This window comes from Aplysia californica, unplaced genomic scaffold, assembly GCF_000002075.1.
Source record: "Aplysia californica isolate F4 #8 unplaced genomic scaffold, AplCal3.0 scaffold00305, whole genome shotgun sequence".
In the NCBI taxonomy this organism is placed as follows: Eukaryota; Metazoa; Mollusca; class Gastropoda; order Aplysiida; family Aplysiidae; genus Aplysia; species Aplysia californica.
In genome coordinates, this window is record NW_004797575.1 from 733,968 (window position 1) to 760,689 (window position 26,722).

General features: G+C 39.7%; 2 protein-coding genes and 1 long non-coding RNA gene across 3 annotated transcripts in view; all 3 read right to left on the minus strand.

Annotated features, from left to right (window-relative positions):
* LOC101845560 overlaps positions 1-18,102 on the minus strand; it is a gene marked incomplete in the record, with an annotated part of 69,507 nt that extends 51,405 nt beyond the window's left edge. Inside the window, 19 exon segments of the mRNA XM_035970673.1 lie at positions 632-2,107; positions 2,926-3,154; positions 4,243-4,358; positions 4,991-5,156; positions 5,675-5,784; positions 6,553-6,760; positions 7,208-7,366; positions 8,688-8,930; positions 9,963-10,202; positions 10,572-10,578; positions 11,202-11,464; positions 11,914-12,084; positions 12,661-12,973; positions 14,020-14,223; positions 14,698-14,977; positions 15,611-15,831; positions 16,772-16,920; positions 17,431-17,661; positions 17,973-18,102. Of these exon segments, the coding sequence (XP_035826566.1) occupies positions 632-2,107; positions 2,926-3,154; positions 4,243-4,358; positions 4,991-5,156; positions 5,675-5,784; positions 6,553-6,760; positions 7,208-7,366; positions 8,688-8,930; positions 9,963-10,202; positions 10,572-10,578; positions 11,202-11,464; positions 11,914-12,084; positions 12,661-12,973; positions 14,020-14,223; positions 14,698-14,977; positions 15,611-15,831; positions 16,772-16,920; positions 17,431-17,661; positions 17,973-18,102 (4,916 nt within the window).
* Positions 600-4,406, minus strand: LOC118477934. The gene is made up of 3 exons (XM_035970681.1): positions 4,243-4,406; positions 2,926-3,154; positions 600-2,107 (listed from the first exon to the last, which is right to left on the minus strand). The coding sequence occupies exons 1-3, from the start codon at positions 4,325-4,327 to the stop codon at positions 628-630; spliced, it is 1,794 nt and encodes a 597-aa protein (XP_035826574.1). The 5' UTR covers positions 4,328-4,406; the 3' UTR covers positions 600-627.
* Positions 4,969-7,439, minus strand: LOC118477935. Its single transcript, XR_004858706.1, has 3 exons — positions 7,208-7,439; positions 5,675-6,760; positions 4,969-5,156 (listed from the first exon to the last, which is right to left on the minus strand). It is a non-coding gene; the product is annotated as an uncharacterized LOC118477935 (long non-coding RNA).
* Positions 18,103-26,722: the final 8,620 nt, after the last annotated feature.

The window sequence follows — 26,722 nt, forward strand, 5'->3', positions numbered from 1 at the left end:
TGTGTGTGTGTGTGTGTGTGTGTGTGCGTGTTTGTGTGTGTGTTTGTGTGTTTGTGTGTTTGCATGCATGTGTTTTTGGTACTTGTCAGTCTCAAAACAACAAAATATCTGATGTCAAAAAGAAACTCAAGATGTCAAAAATTATATTATATAGGGCCTACATATTCATTTTCCAAAAGATTTAATGTAGCCTACATACCATAATTATACAACACACATCCAGTAGTAATAATAAAAATAAAAATAGTAGGCTAATAATAATAATAATATTAATCATAAAAATAATATAAAAACAACCAACAATAATAATTGCATTCATATAACGCACATGTTCACTCAAATGCATATTCCAGTATCCACTGTTCTATCATAGTTTGAAATACTACAATAATAGATAATAATAACGTAGATCCTTATGAAACCACAACCCTGGTACACATTACAGGATGACTTTGAATTAACAGTTAGCGTACCATAGAAAACTATATCTGCCCTCAACGCTTTACAGCAATATAGGATGAAAAAGTAAAAAAGTAAATGAAGTATCTAGTATTTAGGTTTGCAGAAACTCTACCTGTTGGAAAGACACAAAAAGAAAAATGTTATTATTGTTAGCGCAATTAAACGTTACCTTTCATCAGGGGCAATGGGAAGCCAGACAAGATCTGTGGTGACACTGGTCTCCCGCGGCATAAACATGGTGTCCACAGTATGACCTTCAACTTGGTACCGGTGAACGTCGTCAATCTGAGATCTCTGCCCGCCTCGGTTCAACCACTGCTGTCTTCGCGTTTGCACGGGAAGGGAGGACAACTCTGGGCATACTCGTTTCACTTTGGTGAGAATTGTGACATTCATGTCTTTGATGGTCTTTGCAATATACCGTTTAACCAGTATATGAATAGGACCTATATAATAGTAGTTGCAAATACGATTGTCAAACCCTCTCCGGTCGAATCCAAAAACATCAAATCCATTTCGATCAAACCCTTGTTTGTCATATCCATATTTGTTGTAACCATAGGGGTCAAAGATGTTCAAATCTTCAATATTGATGTTTGGTAAATAAGATCCGTTAGCATGAAGGCCGTATGGTGTGAAGCCCTGTTGGTTATATCCATAGCGATTGTACCCAGATCGATCAAAACCTAGGGGATCAAACTCATCCAAGTTGTAGGTATCTGTGAAAAATCCAAATCTGTCTATACCTGAATCATCAAACCCACTGCGATTGAATCCTTCTCTGTCATAGCCATCAATGTTATAGATGTTCCGGTCATCCAAATTCCCTGAAACATCATATCCGCGAATGTTATATCCATCTCTGTCATAACCTTCTCTGTTAAAGCCATGACGGTCATATCCTTGAGAGTTGTATCCATATGTCCGAACCTCTGTAATATTGCACGGTACACCCTCTGTAAGGGGGAAATAATCCACACAGAGCTGAATACGGGAGTCAAACACATCATCAGGAGTTGTCTTAAAAGGGTCGAGCCTGACGTATCGATAATCAAGTGGGAAAGACAACATTCCCTCTTTGTGTCTATCCTGCCAATCAGTCCACAGCTTGTCGACCGTGGCCATCAGGGAGTAGAACAACGGGTCGTAAGGTGCAAAATCTGAGGCCATGTGACCCCCAACAAAACTCTGGTACACCCGAGCAAATATTTCCACCTGCAGCCTGAAGCGATCGTAGGACGGTTCCCTCAAAGCCAGTTCCACATTCACGACGGAGGGCAGGCTGACAGAAGTGTTGAATCTCCTCCGCAGGCAGGGACTCAAGTACGGTGGGTGGTAGGACTTGAACGGGTGGTATCTCACACAGTCCTGCTCCCCTCCGTTCCCTCCCATCACATTTGCTGCCCAGATGGAAGACTGGTGGGGTTTTCCTGCATCCACTGTCCAATCATAGTACGGGATCGCCACACCGCAGTCAATGTTCTGAATGGCTTGTTCCATGTTTCTCAAGAACTGCCTGTTCCATGGAAGGAAGAGGGGACTGCCAGCTGCCTGTGGTTTGTACGAGGCGTAAACTGAGGCAAACTCAAACCACTGAGAGGGATATCCCGTGTTTTGAGTCAGTCGTCTCACAGCGGACTGGTATCTGAAAGAGAAGGAAAATCCTTAAAAACTCCCAGATAAATCTGAAAAATATGAGGAGAAATGAACTTAACGTTGCCCACAAAAGAAACAAAAAAGGCAACTCAGTCTGATACAAACAGGATCAGTCATCATTTCTTTGAAATGGAAAGCAGAGTATTCATGCACAAGCCAGGAAAGAATAAATAATGTTGACCTATGAACTCAGAAAAAATTTTACACACTCAGTCACTTGTGTCCACAAAGTCCTTAAAAACTTCAAGTTCTGGTTTATCAATGAGAAAATCAATATCAAACATAAGCGATATATCCATTCCAATTGTAAAGAGTTTTGTATTTCTATTGGGGACACCATTCTTTCAACTCTGTTTAAGTGTTCTGTGTGGTCTTGTGCTGTATACAATAGTTCTATCATGTTTTAAACTTTTATATCTTGGGAGGAGAAAATTATTGGCCACTTGATTAAACTACTCAATTAATTCTCAAAACAAAAAGAGCCTAACACTGTTTTAAATAATGATGCAATCCTTGTTGATCAGTTACAGCAATATGCATTCTTTCAAGTCTTTCAAAATGACTTTATAGTGTAAAAAATGACAAAATCTAATAACGTGAGATCTATGCCAAATGGGACAGTACTTACGAAGAATAATCGAGAAAGGACAAAGCCTACCAAAATCTTTTATTGAACAGGGATTAACCAAGCTATATTTCACAAAAATACTTTCCATTCCAATTTGAAAATTTGTTAAGATAAGATTAGATCAAATGATCATCCCTAACAGACAAAAGTACTCAACAAAATTTAAAAAACCCTCGCACCTGTCCAGTTCATCACGGGACATTTCCCTGATTTCTTTCCTCTTTACAGCAAAGTCGCAGACACACAGGATGACGCCCTTCTCTGTACATGAACACGTCTGGCAGCCGAGCTGGAACTGCTCATATATGGAGAAGGTCTTATTGCCATGGCGACAGCCACACGGCTCACCACAGCCAGATTCTTGGCACGTCTTCCCCAGGGTAAACTTGACGACCTCTTCCCCTTCTCCTAGAATAGAACAGAAAAGGAACATGGTGTAGGTCATTGGGCCCTAGCCTAAAGAAGAAACTACAAGGGGCAAAATAGGTCCTACTGATTGTTGTTGTTGTTGTTGTTGTTGTTGTTGTTGTTGTTATCAATCCAGCAACAGCTGGGCTCTCGCCCTTCTGTCCAATGCCATGTAGTGATAAGTGCAGGTTTGCTGCAGTTGCTATAATGTTCCATAGAGTGTGTTGTCAATGTTAGGTGTCGGAGGGAGAAGGATAGCTCTGATGTCATTTAGAGCTGTACAGTGGAAAAGGTGATGGTCCACTGTCTCATATGCATAGTTACACAAAGGACAGGTCCTACTGATTACAACAGCATACAGACAGCCATCTTTTTTTAAAATACAGTACATGCAGTTTTTTAAAATTATTTTTACAGGAAATGCTGTTGCCAAGAAAACAAACTCTTTGAAACATCCCAAATCGCTGATTTTAGAAATACAATTTTGATATCATTTCCTTATTATTTTTAAAGCAAGTGTTGTTTTCTTGGTAAAAGCATTCATTTCCTTGGCTCTCCTGTAAAACTGTGAAAACTGTATAGGCCTATACTGTACTTTTGAAAGTGACAACAGGGAGAAGAACATCTGATGTACAGTGCATGGCATCTTAGAAGCTATCACAGAGCCTGATTGAGAGAATGCAGAAGAAGAGCAAAAAAGAATCTACTCCACCCTTCCCCCTTTCCATCCCCTGTCCCCCATTTCACCCTTCTTCAATCCATCCCTCTCTCATTTCGTCCACCCTCTCCCTCCCTAACTCCCCCCTCCCCCTCACTTTACCTAAATATGGAAAGTTAAAGAAAAGCTATATAAGAACAAAAAGAACAATGCAGAAGAAGAGCAAAGAGAATCTTCTTCACCCTTCCCCCTCTCCATCACGTGTCCCTCATTCCAAACCTCCTCTATCCCCCATCCTCTTTCTTCATCCACCCTCTCCCTCCCCAACTGCTCACCTCACTTAACTTAAATATAGGAAGCTAAAGAAAAGCTATACAGACACAAAAAGAACAAGAAACGCCCACAAACTCCACAGCACCAAGTAACTCACTGGCTCTCTCCTGACACCGAGACAGAGTGGTGATGTCACAGCTGTAAGAGTAGGCGCCCGACACTCCGTACAGGTCCAGTCCCATTCTGTCATTCCCATGACAAGACAGACCTATCCTGAAAGCAAAAAGACGTACACATATGTCAATTACCTCCGCAAATAATAACAATAATAATAAAAACACATATCATTTGTAGCCTATATCACAAAATAACCACAATCTTTGAGAGCCAAAAACTAGAAAAGAGTGTTTCTGAATGTTGCGCCCCTCCCCCCCCCCCACACCCCCCAAAAAAAAATTTTCACAAGAGCTTTTCCTTTCATCAGTTGTAGGGGCATTCACCCCATACTATATCAAAGTACAAAGGTAAACACTTACAAAATGAGACAATAAGGTAGAGACTAGAATGACACCAAAAAATTTCAACTGAAAGGCCAAATTTGAAAATCTACTTTAAATATCAGGGTGTGGGGGCGGAGCAGTTAGTGTGCTTGTCTGCGAAGCAGAAAGTCCGGGTTCAAGCTTGGTTCAGACACGCATTTTTTTCACCCCCTCCTGCCCACCCAGCAGTAATGGGTACCTGACTTCGAGTTGGGGAAGTAAAGGCGGCGTGGAAAGGAACTGGCTGGCCACCCTATCACAATATGCCGAAGGCCCAAGAAGTTGTCTCACTAACAAGGCAATCCCCAATGTCCGGAGAGGATGCGGGAACAACTTTTACTTTAAATACAAAGAAGGAAGAATTACCTGTTAAATCCCTCAGGATCATATCCTTCTTCATCATAGTCAATGATCCCGTCAAACTCTCCACTACGGCTGTACCCACTGATGTTGAAGCCGTCCACATCAAAGCCGTACTTGTCAAAGCCAGCTCTGCTCAAGCCATCTTCACCATAGCCCTCTCTGTTATAACCTGATAGTGGAAGAAACAACAACACAGACATGGCAGTAACTGCAACTAGTGAACATTGACATTTAGTAGGACGGAAAAATCCTTTCTAACTTAAATAGTGTCCATTAACAAAGAGCCTTATTCCGCTCCTGATTTTCTTTCCAAGAATCACAGGAAATCAGGGCAGTAAATTTCTACTACCAAGCAGCAAAAGTAGAACTTTTTAAAATCAGTTTCCGTCTCTCCTAATACAGTTTCTATTCATGGTATCAGCAGCTCACCAACTGCTATAAGCAATATCTAAAAATACTTTTTTTTTCAATAATCAGATCGGAGCACACAAACATGAAATATGTTTAACTGAAACATTCTAATGACTGAAACCAACTTTCCCATGAAACATTGTACAAGTCTTGGATGCTGAATAGTTGACAGAAGAAACAAGATGAAGTAACTAATTAAAATTATAGCCTATCTAGAAAAAATCTTTTTCTGATTTTGAATTTGTGAGACCACATCGACCTAGTCCATAAACGCACCTTGCCAGTCCAGACCGGACTCGTCAAAGCGACGGGTACTGAGTGGGAAGCTGTTGTCAACATTTCTCCTGTCCCCAAATCTGTTCAGTCCCTCTTGATTGAATCCATACCTGTATCACGAGACAATTGAACACAACTGAGAAGGGACAAGCAAACAAGTCAGAATGAGACAAACTCAAAGCTAATGGAAAGTAATGATGAATTTTGAGATACTTTTGATTACCAAAATATTGTGTAGCACAACTTCCATTTCTTTTGATTACCAAAATATCATGTAGGACTATTTCCGTATTTTAGCTTACCAAAATATTATATTGGACTACTTTCGTACTGTAGTATACCAGTATATTACATTGAACTACTTTATTCATACTTCAGCATACTGGTACCAAGTTCTTAAATATAAGTATTATCAAATGTAGGCCTACAAGATAACCACCCAATGCTCAGAAGAAAAGTGGTCATCTCAGACAGGCCATCCTCTATGACAGAATCATTTTAATATGTGTCACGATGCGGTGAAATCAGGCGTTCATCAATATTTGGACATATAGCTAGAGCTATTGGTATCATCATACAGCGTGTTGATTAGTGAAAAAATACCCATCTATTTTTAACAAGAACAGGTGACCATCACGGCAGGTTTGGCTGTTCTACTATAATAAACTGTACGTGTTCAAGAAGAAACAGCAAAGAAAACTGCGCCTAAATTATTATTTTTTTAAAACCCAGAGGACTTTGAAAAATTACAGACCACAAAAATTGTTTTGCATCCTCTATTTTTTCATGCAGCAGATATTTCAACTGAAACAGGTGAACACAATGATAAGCCAACAACAAAATGACACAGAAGAACTCATAAAAAAAGTCAGACATACTTATCATATCCTTGACTGTCAAATCCAATGTTCTGACTACGAATTTTTGGGGTGCGGGTACAGCATGATCCTTTGATGCATCTCTCTTGGCACTCAAAAATGGAGGCAAAGTTATTTGCATTGCCATGGCAACCAAGATATGTGAACTTCTGACATCGTCCGCTGAGCTGGTTAAAGTACCATCTCGACTCTCTGCTTGAGCAAGAACCTGCAAAAGAGAACAACATTGATCAATGAAATGAAATTTTTTTTTTTCATTATTTCTTAATTTATAAGCAAAACTTTTTTGCTAAATTAACCAATTTTCCATTGTGGGTAGACAAAACCTGAAGGAGGAACCCAATTTGTCCTTGCTGGAATATTTCCATTATAAGAGGAATGACAGCAACAATAACACTAATAATAAATGCCATTTACACAGTGCATATTTCTACTCAAAGTAGGCTCTATGCTCTTAACAATTCATCATTAACTCTATAAAGCCTACTCTACAGCATTCTAAACCATTCTTAGCTTCATGGCAAGCATTCACAAATAGAGTGTTTTATAGCTTCAAGAAAAGCACATCCCTTTAACCATTGACTTATGGCGCTCATATGACCTTATGCAGTTGCAAGCGCTGTAAAACCTCAACTAAAACAAATCATTGACTCACCTGTGCTGAGAGGCAGACTACAAGGATCTAGAGCTGTGTACTGACACAGAGGACCTTCGAACCCAGGTGGACACTGGCAGGTGATCAGGTGGGGCTCGTGGGGCCAGATTGATGGTTGGCACGTACCGCCGTTCTGGCACGGGTTGGGGGCGCAGTGGTCTGAAATATATCAACAAATAGTACAGTATTTTAAGCCTCAACAAAAAACAGAGCCCCTAAAACATCATTGTGGGTGATTGGCAGGTTCTCCGGTAGTCTCCTCTTTCTTGTCTATCAAACATCTTTCATCCTTATCTCTCCTCCTTTTTTGTGCATGTTACTCTCTTGTAACCCCTCAAACGTCGGCACTTATATGACGTAATTGTGTTGCAAGTGCTGTTAAACTTTTACCAAAACAAAAAACAATAGCCTCACCTGTGCTGAGATACATGTGTATGAATGCTGCATGTACCCAAAACAAGCCATTTATGTCAAGACCAGGAAACGCAAAACATATCTTCCCATTAAAAAAAGACAAAGTCCTGTTGCATAATTCATAAAAACAGCATCCTACAACATGCTAGGAGAAACAGTGAACCCGAATCCAGTGATCAGTCTAAGATGTGAATATAAGGGGATGAGATGCAAAACTCGCTAAGTGACATTTTGGAGAAAAAAAATCAAGATTTTTTTGCTTATAAATGCATATTTTTACTGGCTATCAGATACACGAAGTGTTTTCGACCAAAACCCAACACATATTTCATGAAAGCCACCAAAAAATCTTCTTTTTACAAATGTTCGTGTGTGCAGCAGCATTTTAAAAAAAAGCTGATTTTCTCAAAAGTGCTAAAATGGATGTAGCGGGTTTTGCATCTCAGCCCCTCATATAATAATTTAATTTTAAAATCCCAGTTTTTTCCTACTCTTTGCTTTTATTAAAAATTATCGGTAATAACAGGGCATCACATGTATAAAAAGTAAGAGAGAGAGAGACAGAGAGAGAGAGAGAGAGAGAGAGAGAGAGAGAGAGAGTAACGCAGTGATTGAGCAAGCCCACGCAAGCCACGCTACTGCTGCAAGCACACGCATCGGGAGAAGCGAGAGAGGGCTGCGGTGTGCTGCAGACTTTGGTCTTCTTGCCCTAAGCCTAGCTACACGCGTGCGTAATGTGTCATGCATAGGCCTGCCAATGGCCAAAACCCCCGTTCATGGGTACTTGTGGCAAGGGAAACTACCAATGAATAAATACAGCTGGATTAGTCCACAAATGCTGAATTCCCTTGCATTTCTGATTTAACATGGATCGGATATAACAGGACTTTTTCTATGATCCCACCATCCCTGTTACATCAGGTTTCCACTGTAGATAGTATTTGTATAGCGCAAATCCCCGCTCAACAGCAAGCTCTTTGCACTTCATAATCTATACTATATTTCCTCACCTAAAGAGTCCACTACACGAATATTTTATCCCACTCACAAAAGAAAAAAATCTAACCTCTGTCCAGTTCACAGTCCACCTCCTTGCCCTCATGGAACCATTTGGCCACACAGGCTCCGCAGAAACTGATGCGGCACTCAGCCTCAGGGAAAGCCTTGCACACCGCACCAGCGCACGGGTTCTCATCGCACACCGCAAGGTCAGCGTCACACTCGCAAGACGTCAGGAACATTCGGGTGTTAAAGCAGAAGCGGCTAGATACTCCCGTCTGCATGTCTGGAAGCTTCACAGGTACCATAGCTGTAGAGACCAAAGGCGCGCTCATATGACCTTATGCAGTTTGGAGTGCCGTAAAACTCATCGCTTATTAAACTAAAGAGATCAAAGAGCAAACAAAAAAGACATATTCACCAGCTGATACTGGGCATAATACTGTATCGTATCTAATGAAGAGAATCTTTGTGCATGCAAGCTGGCCAAACTCAAGAATCCTTTGTGTGAGTTTTCTGATCCAAGTTTTATTTTATCATTTTCTATATACTACAGAATTCATATAGGTATAACAAAGCCTTCAAGCCCCTAACATATTGAAAATATAATGTGACCCTGCCTCGCCCTATAAGACAGATGATGAGACCCTCATCTTCAACAAAAGATCAGCTCTGGAAACTTTTGCTCATTAACACGCATTCTGCATGAAACTTATTTTTTCAGGGCATTCTCTGCCAAGTTCTGTCTATGAGACATTTCATTGTGAACTTCCAGTCTGTGAAAAGGGCCTCTCATGAAGGTTTTCCAGATTAGGTGATCAAATGCTGGAGTGAAATCAGGGCAACAACAACATAAATTGAAATAAATAGAAACACAACGGTAAAGCCACTTGAGCCTTCCATTTGAAGGAATTTGGACACATTCTGTCACTCTATTCTGTTATATTATCAAATACCATTAATGGCTTTGAGTGTTGAGCTGAACATTCACTGCAGCTGTGTCTTTTCAAAAAAGTTGTTTTAACCAAAAGCCTCTGACAAGAGAATGTCAGCATTGACTCTTTAAACCCCATCGGATGCTAGGAGCGTCCTGCGGTAATAACCCTGTTTCCCATCATGCGCTTGGAACGTCCGATACCAGTGACAACTGTTTTGTTTCGTTTAGTGCTAATTTTTGTTTGTTTTTAATAATGACTAAGCCTTTGATTTGTCCATTTAGAAGTTGGAAGCAAGCTTTTGGGTTTATAATGAGACATAGTGCGCCAGGTTTAGGTGACAGTAGAAAAAACTCCGGAAATGGTGAAAAAATCTCAGAGTTTAAAGAGTTAATCCTGACACGTACCAGTGACATCCTTCGTTGTGGACACCCAGTTCAGGTCCAGCCAGTTGCCTGGCAAGGGAGACAAACCAGTGCATGTTCGAGCCAGTGACATCAGAAAGCTCTTTGGTTGCCGAACAAGTACAGAATGTAGACGATACGAGTGTATTGGAGAAAACGGTCCTTGGAAATAGAAGCTGCAGCCATCCTTGTCTACACCAGTTTTGTAGAAGCCGTACTGATCCAGGCCTTGTCTTGTGAGCCCTGATCATTAAGTAACAAACAAAGTACATAATGTAGAAATCTGAGTAGATGGGATGTGAAAGTGAAATAAAAGAGAGAATAGAGAGATTAGGAAAGTGAGAATGAATGAAACTGAAGTGAAGTCCCATTCATAGAATTAAGAAATTGACTCATCTTACAATTGTTGAAAAAATATTGAATTCAGAGAGAGAAAACATTTTAACACTTCATCTTTTAAATCTCGACTGAGAGATTAGGAAAGTGAGAATTAAAGAAACATAAGTGAAGTCCCATTCATAAAATTAAGATATTCATTAATGTTTCAAATTCAATCAAATATTCAATTCAGTGAGAGAACACATTTTAACACTTCATCTGTTTAGTTCTGACTGAATCTCTGAATAACAAAAAAAATGAATGTATATGTTTGACCTAATATTCATAAAAAGCACAGATGAGAATTAGCTTTTTTAGCAGAGGTTTTTCCCCACTACTATTAGTTCTTAAACAAATAACATGCAAGCATAACATGGTGAGAAAAACATCACCTTGACTGAAACAGTTAACAATGCAAGAAGTTAAAGAAAACATTAAATTACTTTTGGAAAATTTCTTATTAAACTCAAAGGTCAAAGAAAAAGAAGCAGAGATAAGAAAAATTGAACATTGAACAACGAAGTGTTTACCCCAGATTAGAATACTCTTTTAAAAAAACAGCCTAAAGTATTTTTTATCTCCGCTTCTATGAGTAGCCTACAGCATGCAAGAAGCATTTACAGTGTTTCCTAAATTCAATATAAGTTAGATAAAAACTGATTTATGATTTACCTCAAACAAGTTTCAATGTTAACTGTGGTTGGACCAAACACTAAGAATGGAAACATTAGACTTAAGAAAAAGTTGTCCAATGCACGACAAGGCAACACAGCAAAAAAAGAAAATGAAAGTAGAAATCACCTACAAGAACAGCCATAAAAAGCCTACGTTAATAAGGAGTTATCAATTAATGAGAAAAGAGGCTGCAGAGACACTAGTGGAAAATACAGGCTGGTGAGAGGAGAAGAAGGCGTGGCAAGGCACAGAAGAAAGTGACTCACCTTCTCTGTTGAAGCAGTCGATGTCGTATCCTTCAAAGTCAAACCTCCCGGTCGTGTCTCTGTTTCCTTGAGCATCCACACCAGCAACATTGAAGCCGTAACGATCGTAGCCCTCTGCGTTGAAACCATATCTGTTGAAGCCTCCAATGTCGTAACCTTGGCTGTTATAACCATCCCGACTGAATCCTGGATGAAATCAGAAATGTCAAGTTCACACATTGAGCACTTTTGGTCTTTCAGAACACACATACAAAAACCTTTTGTCAGACAACAAGAAAAGTTAACGTAAAAAAAATAAAAGATACATATAAGCTTGATCAGAACGGCGCCAGGCCAGGTCCGAGAAGTCTGTTGCAGTCGCTCTCCTGGCTGAGTGACCAGATGGGGTATTTTGTACTGCTCACAGTGTAACTGCAAAGTTTTAAAATAAGAAAAGTTGTTTCAGAGTTGTAGCTTATTTTACCATCCATCCCAAAGTACTCCTCCCTGCAACAACAAAAAAATGCTCAAAAGGCACAAAGAGTCCTACCTTTGAAAAGACCAATACAGAGTTCAGTAGAGATACTGCGAGTTCAGTAGAGAGTTAAACATACAACAATGGAGAAGAAAAAAAAATGATAACTTGGGAGTCTCACCATTTCTTCCAAATCCATACGGATCCATGCCTTTGCGATCATAACCATCTTCAGAATATCCAAATGGATCATATCCATCCAGACCATAGACCTCATTAGGATCAGTGTCCCCTCTCCTGATGCCAGGCTTTGGTCGTTTTGGAGCAATCTTTGTCGTGTTACACGGATGTCCTGTCAGACACAGAGAGTCAGTGAATGACGCAGCGTCAGTGTCAGAGAAACATCATTTGCATCAAAACCCGTTAAGTTCTTTATCAATGTGAAATCTACAGAAAATGAGGAGTTTCACTTTCCTCCATATTTAATTTACTCTGTGATAATGAAAAATATTAAGAAACATTCACATGTAAAAACAAAAAATTGAAAAGCCTCAATATTTTAGTTAAACAGAATTTTTAAAACTTTAATCAAGTTCTGCTTTGAGAATGACATTCGCAGAAATTTTTTTTTTCTTAATGATTTTTCCTCTGATACATGATTAAACAAATACGAACATAATGACAAGATTATAATAATACAATACTGTGTAAATTCCTGTAAAACAGCATGAAATGGTGCGGGGAGGAGGGAGCAAAGAATCAGAGGAACAGAAAACGCAGATGCAGACAGCAACGTTATAAAAAATATAAGGAATAATAGTATTCTTTTTAAAAATGTCTTTATGCGATCCACATGTCACCAATTTTCTCTAACAGCTGACACTATAGTGTTTATGATACAGTTAACAAAAGCATTCATGACACGAACCTTTAGAGGGAAGGGCGTATGTCACACAAAGATCTGCTTCGGAATCAAACACAGCCCACGGTGGAATGTTGAACGGAATCATCGGAATGTTCCCAAAAGCTGCAGGAAACTTGAACTTGTTTTCTCCCCTTTGCTGCCACGTCCAGTACAGCATGTCAACGTACGCGTGGAGAGCGAAAAACACGGGGTCGTATGGGCTGGAGGAGGTCACCATGTCTCCTCCGATGAAGTTATGTAGGTAGGCTATGTACGTCTCCAGGCACAGGCTCATGTCATTGTAGTCATCACTCGCGAGAGCAATCAGCAGCTCCACCTGGGAAAGGGAAAGGAAAAAAATGCTGCCTGAATTTCAAGGTGTACAACTGAAGCAATATAGAGGACATCAGAGAGATTAAAATATTAAAATATCTTTTCAAAAACTGAATGTTTTATCAATTGAAAGTTGTGATTTTGACACAGTTTGATTCCTGACCAAAACTTGCGTACAGTATAAGTAGACAGAGAGTTTAAGATCCCCACTCATTTTGTATACAGGGCATCAGACAACTGACCATTTCTCTCTAAAAACTGGCAGAAAGAGAAAAGTCACACAAAACTTTCAATTCAACGACTGAATCAGAAGAATTCATTCCTTATCACAATACGGTACCTTGACAGAGGATAATCTTGATGCCATCCAAATTTTTTATTCACTGGAATTCCCATTATTCCCAGAAAATTTTTTTTTTTTATTCTATGAAACCGTAAAAGCACAACTGTATGTAAATCATATACATTGTTCAGAGCTGAGAAAAATTTTCAAATTTAGTCAAAGCTATTATAACATGTCGGTTCATGAATCACTTCTGCTAAATAAAATAATAAAGAAATTTTGAAGAATTTTCTCAGACGACAACAGGTAAACAACATTTCACTTCATTCAGTGAGATGATCCAGTAACGACTGGACTCTGCTGAAAGTGTAATAGAAGGGGCATGAAAATTCTGACCACTTGAACTGACCCTAACTGCAGCCCCTTGAAAATACAGTTGACAAACTATATTATCATTTCACCACTTTGTCAACATTGGAGTTCAGAAAGGCGCCTAGATAAAACCTCTTTTTGGTCTCATTTCACTATCATGCAATATGGAGTGGTAAAAAAATATATTTATTTTAGTAAGCTTAAAAATGTACCTGTTTCACTCGAATAAGTCACTTCAACAAAAAAAAAAAGAAGGAAGGAGTGAGTGAGTGAAGGAAATGAGGATACATCAAAGATAACATCTTTTATTGTAAAAGCGTCATAATACCGGCATAAGTCAGACCTACAAGAACCATCTTCACAAATTCTAAAGTGTGAAGAGAGTGTAATTTTACCTTGTTTGGAATGCGAATGCTAGTGTTAAAGTTCCTAACAAAGCACGGGCTCCAGGAATTCTTTGGCCCAAACGGGTGATCTTCCACACAACCACCGTCACCGTTGCTTCCAAAGTAGTTTGGCTGCCAGATAATTGCTTCCTCGAAGAAGCCAATGTCAGTTGTGAAATCAAAGTAAGGGAGAACTACGTTGCAGTCAATTTCCTGTAAAATAAAAATAAAAAATTGGGACAAATTATTGCAAGGCTATTTCTTCCCTTATTTGTAATTCCAGCAAATGCTATTGAGCTTTCATACCTAGTAATACCAAGAGTGATTCTCTTTATTTGTTAGGTCATGGAAGACTTGAACTGATTGACAAAAACAATCCCGCTATTGAATACAATAAAGGTAATAAAAATGATCTTTCCTGCATATTACAAGAAAAAGTTGTAGAAATGTAAATTTTATACATTGGTCCTTCTGATCTAATAATATTTGCCTAAAAAAATATATGGTCTCAACAGGTAGAATGAATCATTACAAAGTCAAGTATAAACTTTATACAAAAACTATGGTTGTATCAGAGCAGTAACCACAACTCACAGTGATTTGGCTCTGATGCACTATTGTGCATAAAAAAAGAGCTTATAAAGCAACTCACAAAAGCTGCTCAAATCTTATGTACATGTGGCTTGCCTGAAGTCTCTGCTCAACCTGACGCAGGAACATCCTGTGCCAGGGCAGGAAGAACGTCCCGCCAGAGGCGTGCATGACGTGGTACATGTACATGTCTCGGAACTGCTCCCACGTCCTGTCCTCACTCTGCCGCAGTCGAGCAACGGCGTTCTGGAAGCGGAGAAGTTCTTCTCTCGTCATGTCACGGATCTCTCGGCGCACAGACTGCTTCTCACACCTGTGTGTTAAAATACAAAAATGAAGTCTTATAACCTGATAAAAACCTGAAAACAACAAGGAAAATATAAGATAAATAATAATAATAATAATAGATAGCACTTGTATGGCGCCAATCCCCGCTCAACAGCAAGCTCTATGCGCTTCATAATCTATACTATTACCCCAGCAGACCTGAGAGCATTCTGAAATAATCAGGGAAGCATACAGTGTAAGCAGCCATTTATACTGACAAGATCTTTTGCTTTCTCTGGCCTGGTATTCATTCCCACCTGGGTGAAGGGAGGAAAATTTGCGTAAAGTGCCTTTCCCGAGGACACAATGTCAGGCCCAAAGGCTCGAACCTCCGAACCCGCCACCTCACAATTACGAGCCCGGTAGCCTAACTACTAGACCAGTGATGCCACCGATATAAAGGAGGGTACATGAAATAGCAAATATATTTAAAGAAAAATACAGTTGTTTCAAGTATTATGTGACACTCTAAAATGTTTAGTAACACCCTTTAGAGTGTAGTTAAAGAATGACATAAACTCTTTGATTCCAATTTGTCACTTAAGTGGTGTTTTTGGTACCCTAAAGTCCATTTTTGGCCGATATCTCCATATGTGGATAGCGAGAAGTCACTGATTTTGTCAGAACGCCTCACATATTATATTGATTTTGTCATCAAAATAAGCAGGTCTTTTTTCCAAACCTGCACTTCACTTGTCCCATAGCCTGACAAGAACAATCCTGGCATCCCAGCGTGAAGGTTTCCCCCTCCTGGTAGACTCGCTGACCGACCACACAGGTCCCGACGGTCTGGCAGGCGGCCTCGGCACAGGTGAGACCCGGGTTGAAACTGATCACCTCCGTCTCCGAGTCGTCCCCACTGGGCTGTCTGTGCAAGGATTTACACTCCACCATGTGCAACTCCTGGGAATTAAAAGATTTATTTTTAAAAACAGCAACAAAAAAACATTAGAGCATGATAGATATGACATGCTCTCTTCTTCTCTATATCTCTCTCGCTATCTCTCCTCTCTCTCTCTCTCTCTCTCTCTCTCTCTCTCTCTCTCTCTCTCTCTCTCTCTCTCTCTGACCTAGTCTCCTGCTTCCCTGCATATACACAAACAGAAATAAAGTAAAGGAAAAAAGTACATAAGACCTATCAGTGGTGACCCACCAGCCCCCTGCCTGTGTGTTTCTTGGAGAGAACTTACAACCTGTGGACTTTCAAACTTTCAAAACAAAGCAAAACTTTTCGTCTCCAGACTCCTCAGAACATGTTCGTGCAGTGAAAAGAAAGACTGTGGATTTATTGATACATGGCGCAAAATGAGGAAAAACACACCAGATTTTTAAATAAAGGGTAAAAGACACCAATGTAGCCTGCTAGAAAACTATAAAAACAGATCATTTTCACCGCTGTTATTGAACAGATGGGCCTTGGGAAAGACAGGCAGAGCAGTTTTCAAACATATGACCACAACGAAACGAAATGACAATATCAACCACCTACAGGGAAAGAAACAGACCACGATCTTCCGCCTACGAACAGAACATATACAGCTCAACTTTCACTTGAACAGAATAAAACCAGAACTTCCCCCAATGTGTCCTTTGTGTGACTATGCATATGAGACAGTGGAACATCACCTTTCCCACTGTACAGCCCTAAATGACATCAGAGCTACCCTTCTCCCTCCGAGACCTAACTTTGACAACACACTCTATGGAACATTACAGCAACTGCAGCAAACCTGCACTTATCACTACATAGCATTGGACAGAAGGGCGAGAGCCCAGCAGTTGCTGGATCAATAACAACAACAACAACAACCGCTGTCATTCCACCACATCACACAATCATTACTCTGACCTGACATTTGATCTCCAGCTCCTGTGTGCTCCTGACCACGTCTTCGATGTTTGTCCGGTACGTCCTGTAGCAGCAGGCGCCGCGCAGGGCGATGGTCGTGCACTCCTCCAGTGTGTGGTAGTTGTTGACATTGCCACCACAGCCTCAACATACGCACACAGAAAAAACAAAATTGAAGATAAATTTTGTTTCAGCTGAACTCTAAGGTATCGAATAAGTGTCCCCCCCCCCCCCCCCCCAATAGAAACTTACTAAAATTACTAAAATTTCATGATCTCTTGTTCTTTTATTCACTGAAAGAGAAATAAAACAGATTTGTTCCTACTAATACTGGGGTATGAGGTTGAAACTCTCCATTCACAATTCACAGAAGTTCCATTTGTCGTGAAAATTCAGAAATTTATTGAAAAATAAGAAAAAAAAAAAATGACACATACACGAAAGTGGAAAATTTAATGAAAAAAGTTATCTTGACATCAAGCAAAAACTGTTGTGACAACTGAAATTGGAAGTTTTTCATTCTTTCTAACAAAGTAATACAAGACAGAAAGAAGCCTTTTAAAACCATGGTAAAGTCTTTCTATAAAAATGAGTGCAAGCAACCACTTGCAAACACTTGTGTGTATATATATATATATATATAAAGTTCTTACCAGAAAACATAAACGGCAAACAGTTATGGGACATTTTGTCGTAGTAGTAACGAACAATTTCTTGGTCACATGATCCAGGATCAACCGGCCAGGCACAAGGATTTTGCCGAATCTCACAGGTGGATCCGTCATACGGAGGAGGACACTGACAGTGAAACGCCGACACATCCAAGTCCGCACTGGAGCTTATACACTCTCCGTTATTCAGACACGGGCTGCTGATACATGGCTCTGAAGAAAGAAATGACAACAATCAATATAAAGTCACTGAGAATGTAAAAGATTAATTTTCAGTCTAAATCAAGCAGAAGGAGAGTAAGAAAATTTCATGAACATGTTACGACAGGTTTTCTTGCTGACTGATCATTGAATACAAACCAGTTTGTACAATCAAAGACGTGAAGAAGGAAGTTAAAATGTTTACATAACAAGGCAAATAAACATCGGGAGGTAAAACATAACTCTCAAACTAATACATGAATGCTTACCGCTTACCTGTAGATGAATCTGCAGAAAAATACATTTTATAGAAACAAACTCACCTGCACAGTTAGGCAGATCCAAACGAGGCTGGCATACTGGTCTGTTCTCCTGAAAGGAAAAGACAAGTTGAGTAGGTAAGTTTAAGTGTTTACGGCCATTGGCCCACATCACATCATACAAGACACTCATTGGAAAGGAGAAGTTTAAACTCTGCGGAGGTTCAATAAATACAATACATAAAGAAACATTAACTCAATATGAATTTGATATTGTATAGTTTTCTAAATTAATCTATGAGATTAATTTCAAACTGAGAGACATATAATGTATTTCATTCACAAGAAACTCTTTCTGACTTAAATCAACCCACAATAAAAAGTACACAATCTGTAAATAAAAAGGTTTTTAGTTCAAACAGGAAAAGTGCATTCTATAAATAATATGATAGGGTTCATTACAAAGATGAGTACACATGACCTCGTGCACACATTACCCAACACTGGCAGAGGGTGCAGGTGTCTGGTGTCCAGGTGTCTCCGTGCTCGTAAACTGTTCCATTAAAGTTGCACCGGGGGTAGCACTCACACGTCTCTAGATACGCAACCCTTGATCGTAACTCAGAATTCTGAAAAACATTGTCCAAAAAGCCATTAGAAGCAAGCAAAAGGTACATTTATGCATAATGTGTTCAACAAATCACTTCATAATAGATACAATGATATTGCCTTATTACCAATCTTCCCACAGCTTTAAAAAAAAAAAAGAAGTAAAACCTCATTTTTAATACATAGACAGAGAACTTGAGAAAAACAATTGATTGGAATAAAACAAAAAGAGTTCATGACTAATTTTTTTTTAGTCTATTCAGTTGATGGTCTAAGATACAGAAACAAAAAGAATGGCATCTACTAAGCACCGAATAGACTCTTCACCACACATTAAAAGGATGCAACTTCAGTTTCCAAGGGGGGAGAAGCTATTTTATATAAAATCTCTTGCCTTCAGTCCAAGTTGAAAGGCGGGATAGAAGCAGCCTACCTCCTGAATCATCTAAATTGTGCCAAAGTGGATGTATAACATCTGCAATATAATTTACAGCAACCAGTCATGAGATCATAGTGTAAGACTCACAGTCCAAATATGTCAAAGGTCATATTACTGACCAGAAGGTTGTGATCTCAGGAAAGACTCATTACCCTATGTTCTAGTGCTCACACTAAACTCAGTAATCAACACATCAGCAGAGACTGCATCTTGGAACGTTTGCACTCAGGACAAAAATCGATATGTTAATAAAGCTGCTTATTGGGAAAGCTATTTTGCTGCATTTCAAGTAATTCATTTAAGAATTCACTCAATGTTAAGTGCATTTTTGATTACAATGTAAAAAAGGGTGGTCCTTTCTTCTTTCACTGAACCTAAGGTTTCATAAAATCTTAGGTCTTTAGATGTGTGGTTCCCAGTACACTAAAACATCATGAAAAGACGCTAACCAATCTGACAAAACTTACATACATACATTCTAGCATTCAATCTCTGCTATACTACAAAGATTTAATGGCCCTCACCTCAGCTTGCAGACCTTCCAGCCTTTGTTCCAGTAAAGCAATCCTGTCCTCCACCGTGGCCATTTCAAAGGGAGCAGTCAGTGTGAAGCCCTTGCCCAGCTCAATAGGTTGATCATTTACTGAGACATGGAAAGAAAAAAATCCCAAATCATTGAACATAACTACAACTTTCATGCAGAAAAGATGATTTAGCTTTTACTGGCTTTATTATGATGAATCATACTCATAGCACAACAAGACATGGCATTGAAACAAAAATCACCAAAATTATCATTTTAATTTTTCTTTTAAGTACACTATACTAATAACCTGGAACATCCAAGTACGCGTTGCATCCCGCCAAGACAGAAGTATGGGAGTAGAGAACAGCCGTGAACACCACACCCTGCAAACATAACAAAAAGGAAACAATTACAATTTAAAAAATAATAGCCAACTTTGCAGGTTCATTTTTTAAAAACATCATTCACTCAAAAGATACTACAAAATAAACTTTTGACTACAGAGAAAGGAAAACTTTGTTTCTCTGAATGAAGGCTGATTAAAGAATTATTATTATTGTGTATTTTTTGTGACTAAGTTCTACCCTCTGAAACTTTATTTTGTAATAAAAGTTTTACTATTAGATCATAAACGTCACCATCAGTTAGCACTGTAGTTTGATGGGTTTTCTAATGTTATATATTAGGCCCTACTATATGTACTTTCACAAGTAAAAGATACTCAGACATAAGTGAGAGAAAGAGAGAGAGAGAGAGAGAGAGAGAGAGAGAGAGAGAGAGAGAGTTTTATGGAGCGTTTGATTGCAGTAGGCTACATGAGACACGTATTTACTAATGTCCTGTCTTGTTGTGCATATGCATGAGTTCACGTAACCATTGTAAACGACCAAGACAAATTTCTCCTTGCGAGATGAAGAAATAAAGATCGCCATTGCCATTGTCGTACCTGTAATCCAGTTTTTCCATAAACGTTCGGTCCAAACAAAATATCCGCATCCCGTGGAACGGGTCGTATGCTTTGTCGTAATATCGCAGACACAGAGTGTCGGCAATCCACATTCACTGCTACTTCCCTTCCCTGCAATGAAATGTGCAGATAAATCCACTTTGATGCAGGGAACACATTTTCAACTGTCACTCTCTGAAACGACTTAACGCCTAAATATCTTAAAACTAAAACGTTTTTCTGTAGATCAACAGACAGTTCTAAATAAGGCAATATCTTATTGGCTTTCGTCACAAGTAAGAGAATCCCTTGTGAGCTGTTTTGAAACATCCCAGATATATCTAGAGTGAAATCTCCGTGAAAGTGACGTAAAAACTGTGAGGAGTTGTGCGAGTTGAGCTTGGTGCCCTGGAATGCTTGAGACAACCTCCAGCCGTACGGGGAAAGTTTGTCCACACCCGCTGACTTCTGGAGGAGAGCGGGGCTCAGCAAGTTCTGACCTGGAGAAAGAGGGAGAGAGAGAGATAAAAGAATGGATGGATGGATGGAAAGATGGGTGGGTGGGTGGGTGGATGTGAGGAAGGATGGATGGGTGGATGAATGGATGGATGGAAGGGTGGGTGGGTGGATGGATGCATGGGTGGGTGGATGGATGGCTGGGTGGATGGATGGGTGGGTGGATGGAAGGAGGTAGGTAGGTAGGTAGGTAGGTAAGTAGGTAAGTAGGTAGGTAGCTAGGTAGGTAGCTAGGTAGCTAGGAAGCTTTCATAAGTGCATATTAAGAGTGTATATGTGTATTTCTGTGAGTAGGCTTTATGTATATGTGTGTGTGTGTATGTGTGTGTGTGTGTGTGTGTGTGTGTTTGTATATGTATGTGTGTGTGTGTGTGTGTGTGTGTGTGTGTGTGTGTGTGTTTGTATATGTATGTGTGTGTGTGTGTGTTTGTATATGTATGTATGTGTGTGTGTGTGTGTGTGTATGTGAGTGTGTGTGTGTGTATGTGTGGTGCGTTGTTTTGGGTGCAAGTGAAGAACAGAGGCTTCAGAGTGAATTTTTACGACACCATTGTTGTTTTTTAAAATGTCCAAAGAAACAGCACAAGTCACAACGCTGAGTAAGTGAAGGGAAAGAATGACCGCGGAGACTGACCAGCGGGTGGTTGGAGGGCGCTACTGGGCAGTCCTACTTCAATACTTTTCCTTTGTTGCTTCTGTCTGTCTGTCTTACTATTTCCCAGCACAAAATGACTATTAGTGTGTCGATGTGCTTCTCTTTACTCAAACAAACAAACAAACAAACTGCCCAGCTTTGACAAGACCGTCGGACGCTATGACCACGAGAGGGGAGCTAAAGTGAATGTACCAATCGACTACCTCTGTAGTCTGTTCACTTAATTATAAACATGGTACGTGTTGAAGCAAGATTTCTCAGCAAACATGTGATCGATTTTACCAAACCATTGAGTGGTTCTTATATACCCTGGATGATATAAAATGCATGTTAGACATCCAGTGTCCGTCAGGTCAATTTATAACTCATTCTTATTAACGTAAGACATTTAGTGTTTATAGCACCTACAAAAGCGAAATCATGAAGAAACATATTAATAATACAGTTACGCAAGTGTTGCCGTTATAGTTGAGAACACAATCCTTCGTGAGGAGGAGTGAGCAGTGAGGGGAGCAGCAGTGTTCAACAGTGATCAGTTAAATAATTCTGCACTCACGTTTTTGTGACGTCCAGTGGAGAGATTGCTATATACTGCACAAAGCCTAACATTCTAATATGTATTTCAATGAAGAGTTCGAACATTTATTATGAACGGACAATAAGCCATTGGCTTGGTAGGCAGAGTTCCCGTATCGTGCATGCCCTATAAAACGTTATCGAAAATAATATATAAGTGTAAGCGTCCATGTAGTGTGGAGATTTCATCACCAATTACTCGAGATCTCGACCGGGTTCTTAGGTGGATTCCTATTTTAAAACGAGCACTTCGGCACGCAGCTTGTAGAGAACAGCTCCAGTACACGTTAACAGCTGGTTCTTAAAGCGGACCAGGTTCATTCTTAAGCAGAATATTTTAGGAGGAGACCACTGTAATAATTGAATAATAAAACTTTAGTCCAAATTGAATTTCATGTCGGCAGTACATCTATTATAAAAACTCAATCACTCTCATGCCTTAAATGAAAAGTGGTGTCTACACAAAATGGGAATTAGCGCAATGAGAGAACACGCTAACTTAAGGTAAAGACATCGACAAATTCTTGACAAGGCAAGATCGAACGAAATGGAGCCTTAAATTATAGTCAAATGCCGAAGTAAATGAGAGCATCACTGTACTGCTCAAGATAATATATTATCTATTCATTGAAGTGCGAACAGTGTTGATTATAGAAGGTGAGGCTGAGGGCTCAACAGTTCAGCGTTGTATAAAGGCTATCTGAATAACTGGCTGTTCATAATCGTAACTTTAGTCTCACCACAAACCCTTGCAATCGTAACTAATCACCACAACCCCGATTCATTGAATTAAGTCTCGAAAGCAACTTTTTTTTTTCATCCCTAAAGTGGCGTTTACATCTTTAGAAGTACAAATTAATGAGCTTAGCAAATGAACCGTTGTGGTCATACGTACAACCAATCTTGATATGTGAAAATACAGAATCCTTTTCATTCTATTGACACGTGAAATGCTTTTTAAAAAATAGTTTTAGTAGAGGTTTTACGGTGCTCGCAACTGCTTAAGGTCATATGAGCGCCACTGAAATGCTTTAATTTTGCGCTCTGATTTACTAACGCATTTTGCAGATTTCTAGTAACGTTATAGTTAGAGATGCACTGTTGGTAAAGGTCTATTCCAGACCTCCATTCAAAACTTACTTGACTTATTACGTAAATAGAAGGTCGACCAACATGAGGGGAGTGGGTAGCCATGACGTTTTCTGCGAAACTCGAATTTTAACGTATTTTTGTCAACAAGATGTTTCTTTAAATTTTGGCGCAAGAGTCACATAGCGCTTGCTTCCTTTAATTCTACATAAACAATGGCCAAAAAAATAAAAGAGTTTGATCTTTTAATTTGATCTCTTTCTCAAATCAAACCAAAGCAGTTTAGAGCAAATAAATGATAAAGAAAACAATTTATAAAACTAATTTTCTTTCTGTCTCAAAGAGAATCCTTTCCCTACTCTGTACGTCTTCCTGGATCTCTTTCTCTTTTTCAAACTCCTCGTACCGTATTCACTAATATATAGACAGTCTTCCTCAAGTTGTTATTATAATATTATTGTTTCACAATAAAATGCATACATCTTTTATAAGTGCAAAACTTTACGGCATATTCACAGATTTGCAACACAATTTAACTCCCATATATCCGGCCCCGGACATGACAAAGGTGAGCAGCGCACATCTCTCTTCATGCCCTGACGGATGGACTCATCGTCTGATGGCCGACCAAGGCTACGTCTACGAGATAATGTTAAGCAGACACCCCCGGGAATACTCGCTGTTTAATCGCGCGTGTCAAGACCGAGCGACTACCCGTAAATAAAACAACGGGGGTAGGCCAAGGTCGCAGACTGGCCTTGCACTTCCGGCCTGGGAACTGGGCACTGGGCAAGGAGTTTACAGTAGTTCTAAGCTCCTTGGCACAGGGCAAGCACATGCGTAAAGTAGTAGCCGGCACAAGACAACAGTAAGTTAAGAACGGGGTACACAGGTAATATTATCACTGTGGTGTAATTTAGGACCTATTTTATTATTTCAAGGGGCCCTGACTTTTTTGTTTGATTTAGTTTAGTTGGTCTTTTGGGGTGGAGTGGGGTTGGGATCTTTGGGGGGGGGGGGGGGGCGGCGAGGTATTTTTATACCCCAATTAACACAATTTAAACCATTTAAAAGGTGGACTTCGACCCTGTCTGTCAAGGTCAACCCGCAGGCTGAGAGGGATACAGAGCCCCCAGCTAAAAGACCAAAGGTTCTCGACAAGATTTCTCTCCACACGAGAATCGAACTTCGGTCCTCTGAGTGGCGCGGCAAAACGCCTATAGCCGCTGCACCACAAACACAGGTAGATCGTATAGTTCTAATGGAGAGAAATTCAACGATGGGACAAAGCTAGCAGTAGGTGAAGATTTATAATATGGAAACTCAGCAAAATGAACATGATCTGAATTAAACGCGCAGTATTTATAGTGAATAAATGTGAAACTCATCGTACCATCAGCCTCATGAGCCTCGTAACAAAAATGCTACTTAGAATAATTTTGATGAGAATACGAAATAAAATTCTCACAGAAATAGCCCAAAAATAAAGTGGATTTATTGAAGGCAAAGACACTGTAAATGCCATACATGTAATCAGAACAACAATAAAACGTGCCCTGGAAGTTCAGAAAGATCTTCAGTTATGCTTTATAGACTACACCAAGGTATTTGACAACGTTAGGCACGACATGCTAGAAGTCCTCAATATTGACGGGAAGGACTTTAAAATTATTAAGAACATGTACTGGGATCAAACCGCTGCAATAAGAATAGAAAACGACATCAGCGAATACATACAGATTAAAAGAGGAGTCAGACAAGGATGTGTACTTTCACCAGAATCATTCTCCCTGTATAGTGAAAATATCATGAGATGCATAGAAGAAATGCCAGGTATATCGATAGAGGGACATAATAGGAACAATCTAAGATATGCAGACGACACAGTCCTAACAGTAGCAGATGAAGAACACCTACAGAATCTATTAAATGTCTCGTACAAGAGAGTGACAACATGGGCCTAAGCCAAAACATCAAGAAAATTGAAACAATGGTGATAAGCAGAAAAACACCAACCCCAACCTGCAATATCAAAATCAATGGTACCTCCCTCAAGCAAGTACAACACTTTAAATACCTGGTGACCATAATATCATCTGATGGGAGACGTCACACCAAAATTAAATGCCGCATTTGCCACGCAAAAGCAACCTTCCACAAAATGAAACAGATACTTACAAACATCAATCTGTCACTGGAAACAAGAAAAACAGTACAGAAAAGTTACATCGAGCTAATCCTTAATCCTATTATACGGGTGCGAAGCATGGATAATCAATAGACAGCCGGAAAGAGCAATTGAGGCAACAGACTTGTGGTTCACAAGACGCATGCTGCGTATCCCATGGACAGCTTGAAAAAAAGAAGTATTGGTTGAAGCAAACTGCAGAAGACAGCTTATGACGAATATACGAAAGCGACAGATGAAGTTCATAGGACACACAATGCGGAAAGAAGATTGGAGAATGATATTGTAACAACAGGCAAGTTTTATGGAAAGAGAGACAGAGGCAGACAGAGGGAAAAGATACTGGACAAGTTGACAACATGGCTGGGAACAACAAAAACGACAGACACCATCGCCGCAAGACAGAATTAAGACAAATGGAGGTCCGTGATCGCCCACGCCAGTCGGCAAGGCACCAGATGATGATGATGATTTATAGTACTTAATTCTTTATAAAGTTTGCGCCACTGTCATGTGTGGGGGTATCAGCCACAATATAGATATACACAAATCAGCTCTGCTAGCAACCTACACCCAGCATGGCGATACAGCGATCGGGTAAGAAACTTTTAATCTGAAGCAAATTAATCAGGTCGTCCCGACTTTGATAGATTTTTGTTTTATATCAACTCCTTAGAAATCGTGTGCGTTTTCGGGAATTTAAGACCGCTAACCTTATTTCGAAGCAGTAATTAGCGCGGTCTTCAAAGAGGCTTAGAAAAGTGCTTTGGGTGCAAATATTCTCTAAATCGTGAAGATAAGCGATAACGAGTACGGCAAAATATGTTTTGGAAAGGTAGTGATAGGATTTCATTTTGGGTTCAACGCACCGGAACTGTAACGATATATTTAGGAGGCCGGAAGTCCAAACTTATCGTCTGGTTCATTATGGCATGGCGATAGGACAGAAAAGAGTGGGCGGACAGCTCTGAAAACTTTTGAAAAATATATTTTTTTTTTCAAAGAGATTAAGAGAGAACCGGTAAAGTCAAGCTGGCAGGTGCGTTGAGCAAAGAAAAGAAGGAAGTTCTGTTACGTTGTATAAGTAATATCTATTGGGAAAACCTAGAGTACTGAAACTTGCCAAAGAGTCATCATAGAATATAACAAGGAAGCAAACATCATTACTACTCATAATCAAGTGTTGAGAAGAGCTGGAATTTAAGATATTAACACGACCATAAACAGAGAAGATGGAGACATTTAGAACATGTTCTGCGAAGGTCAGCG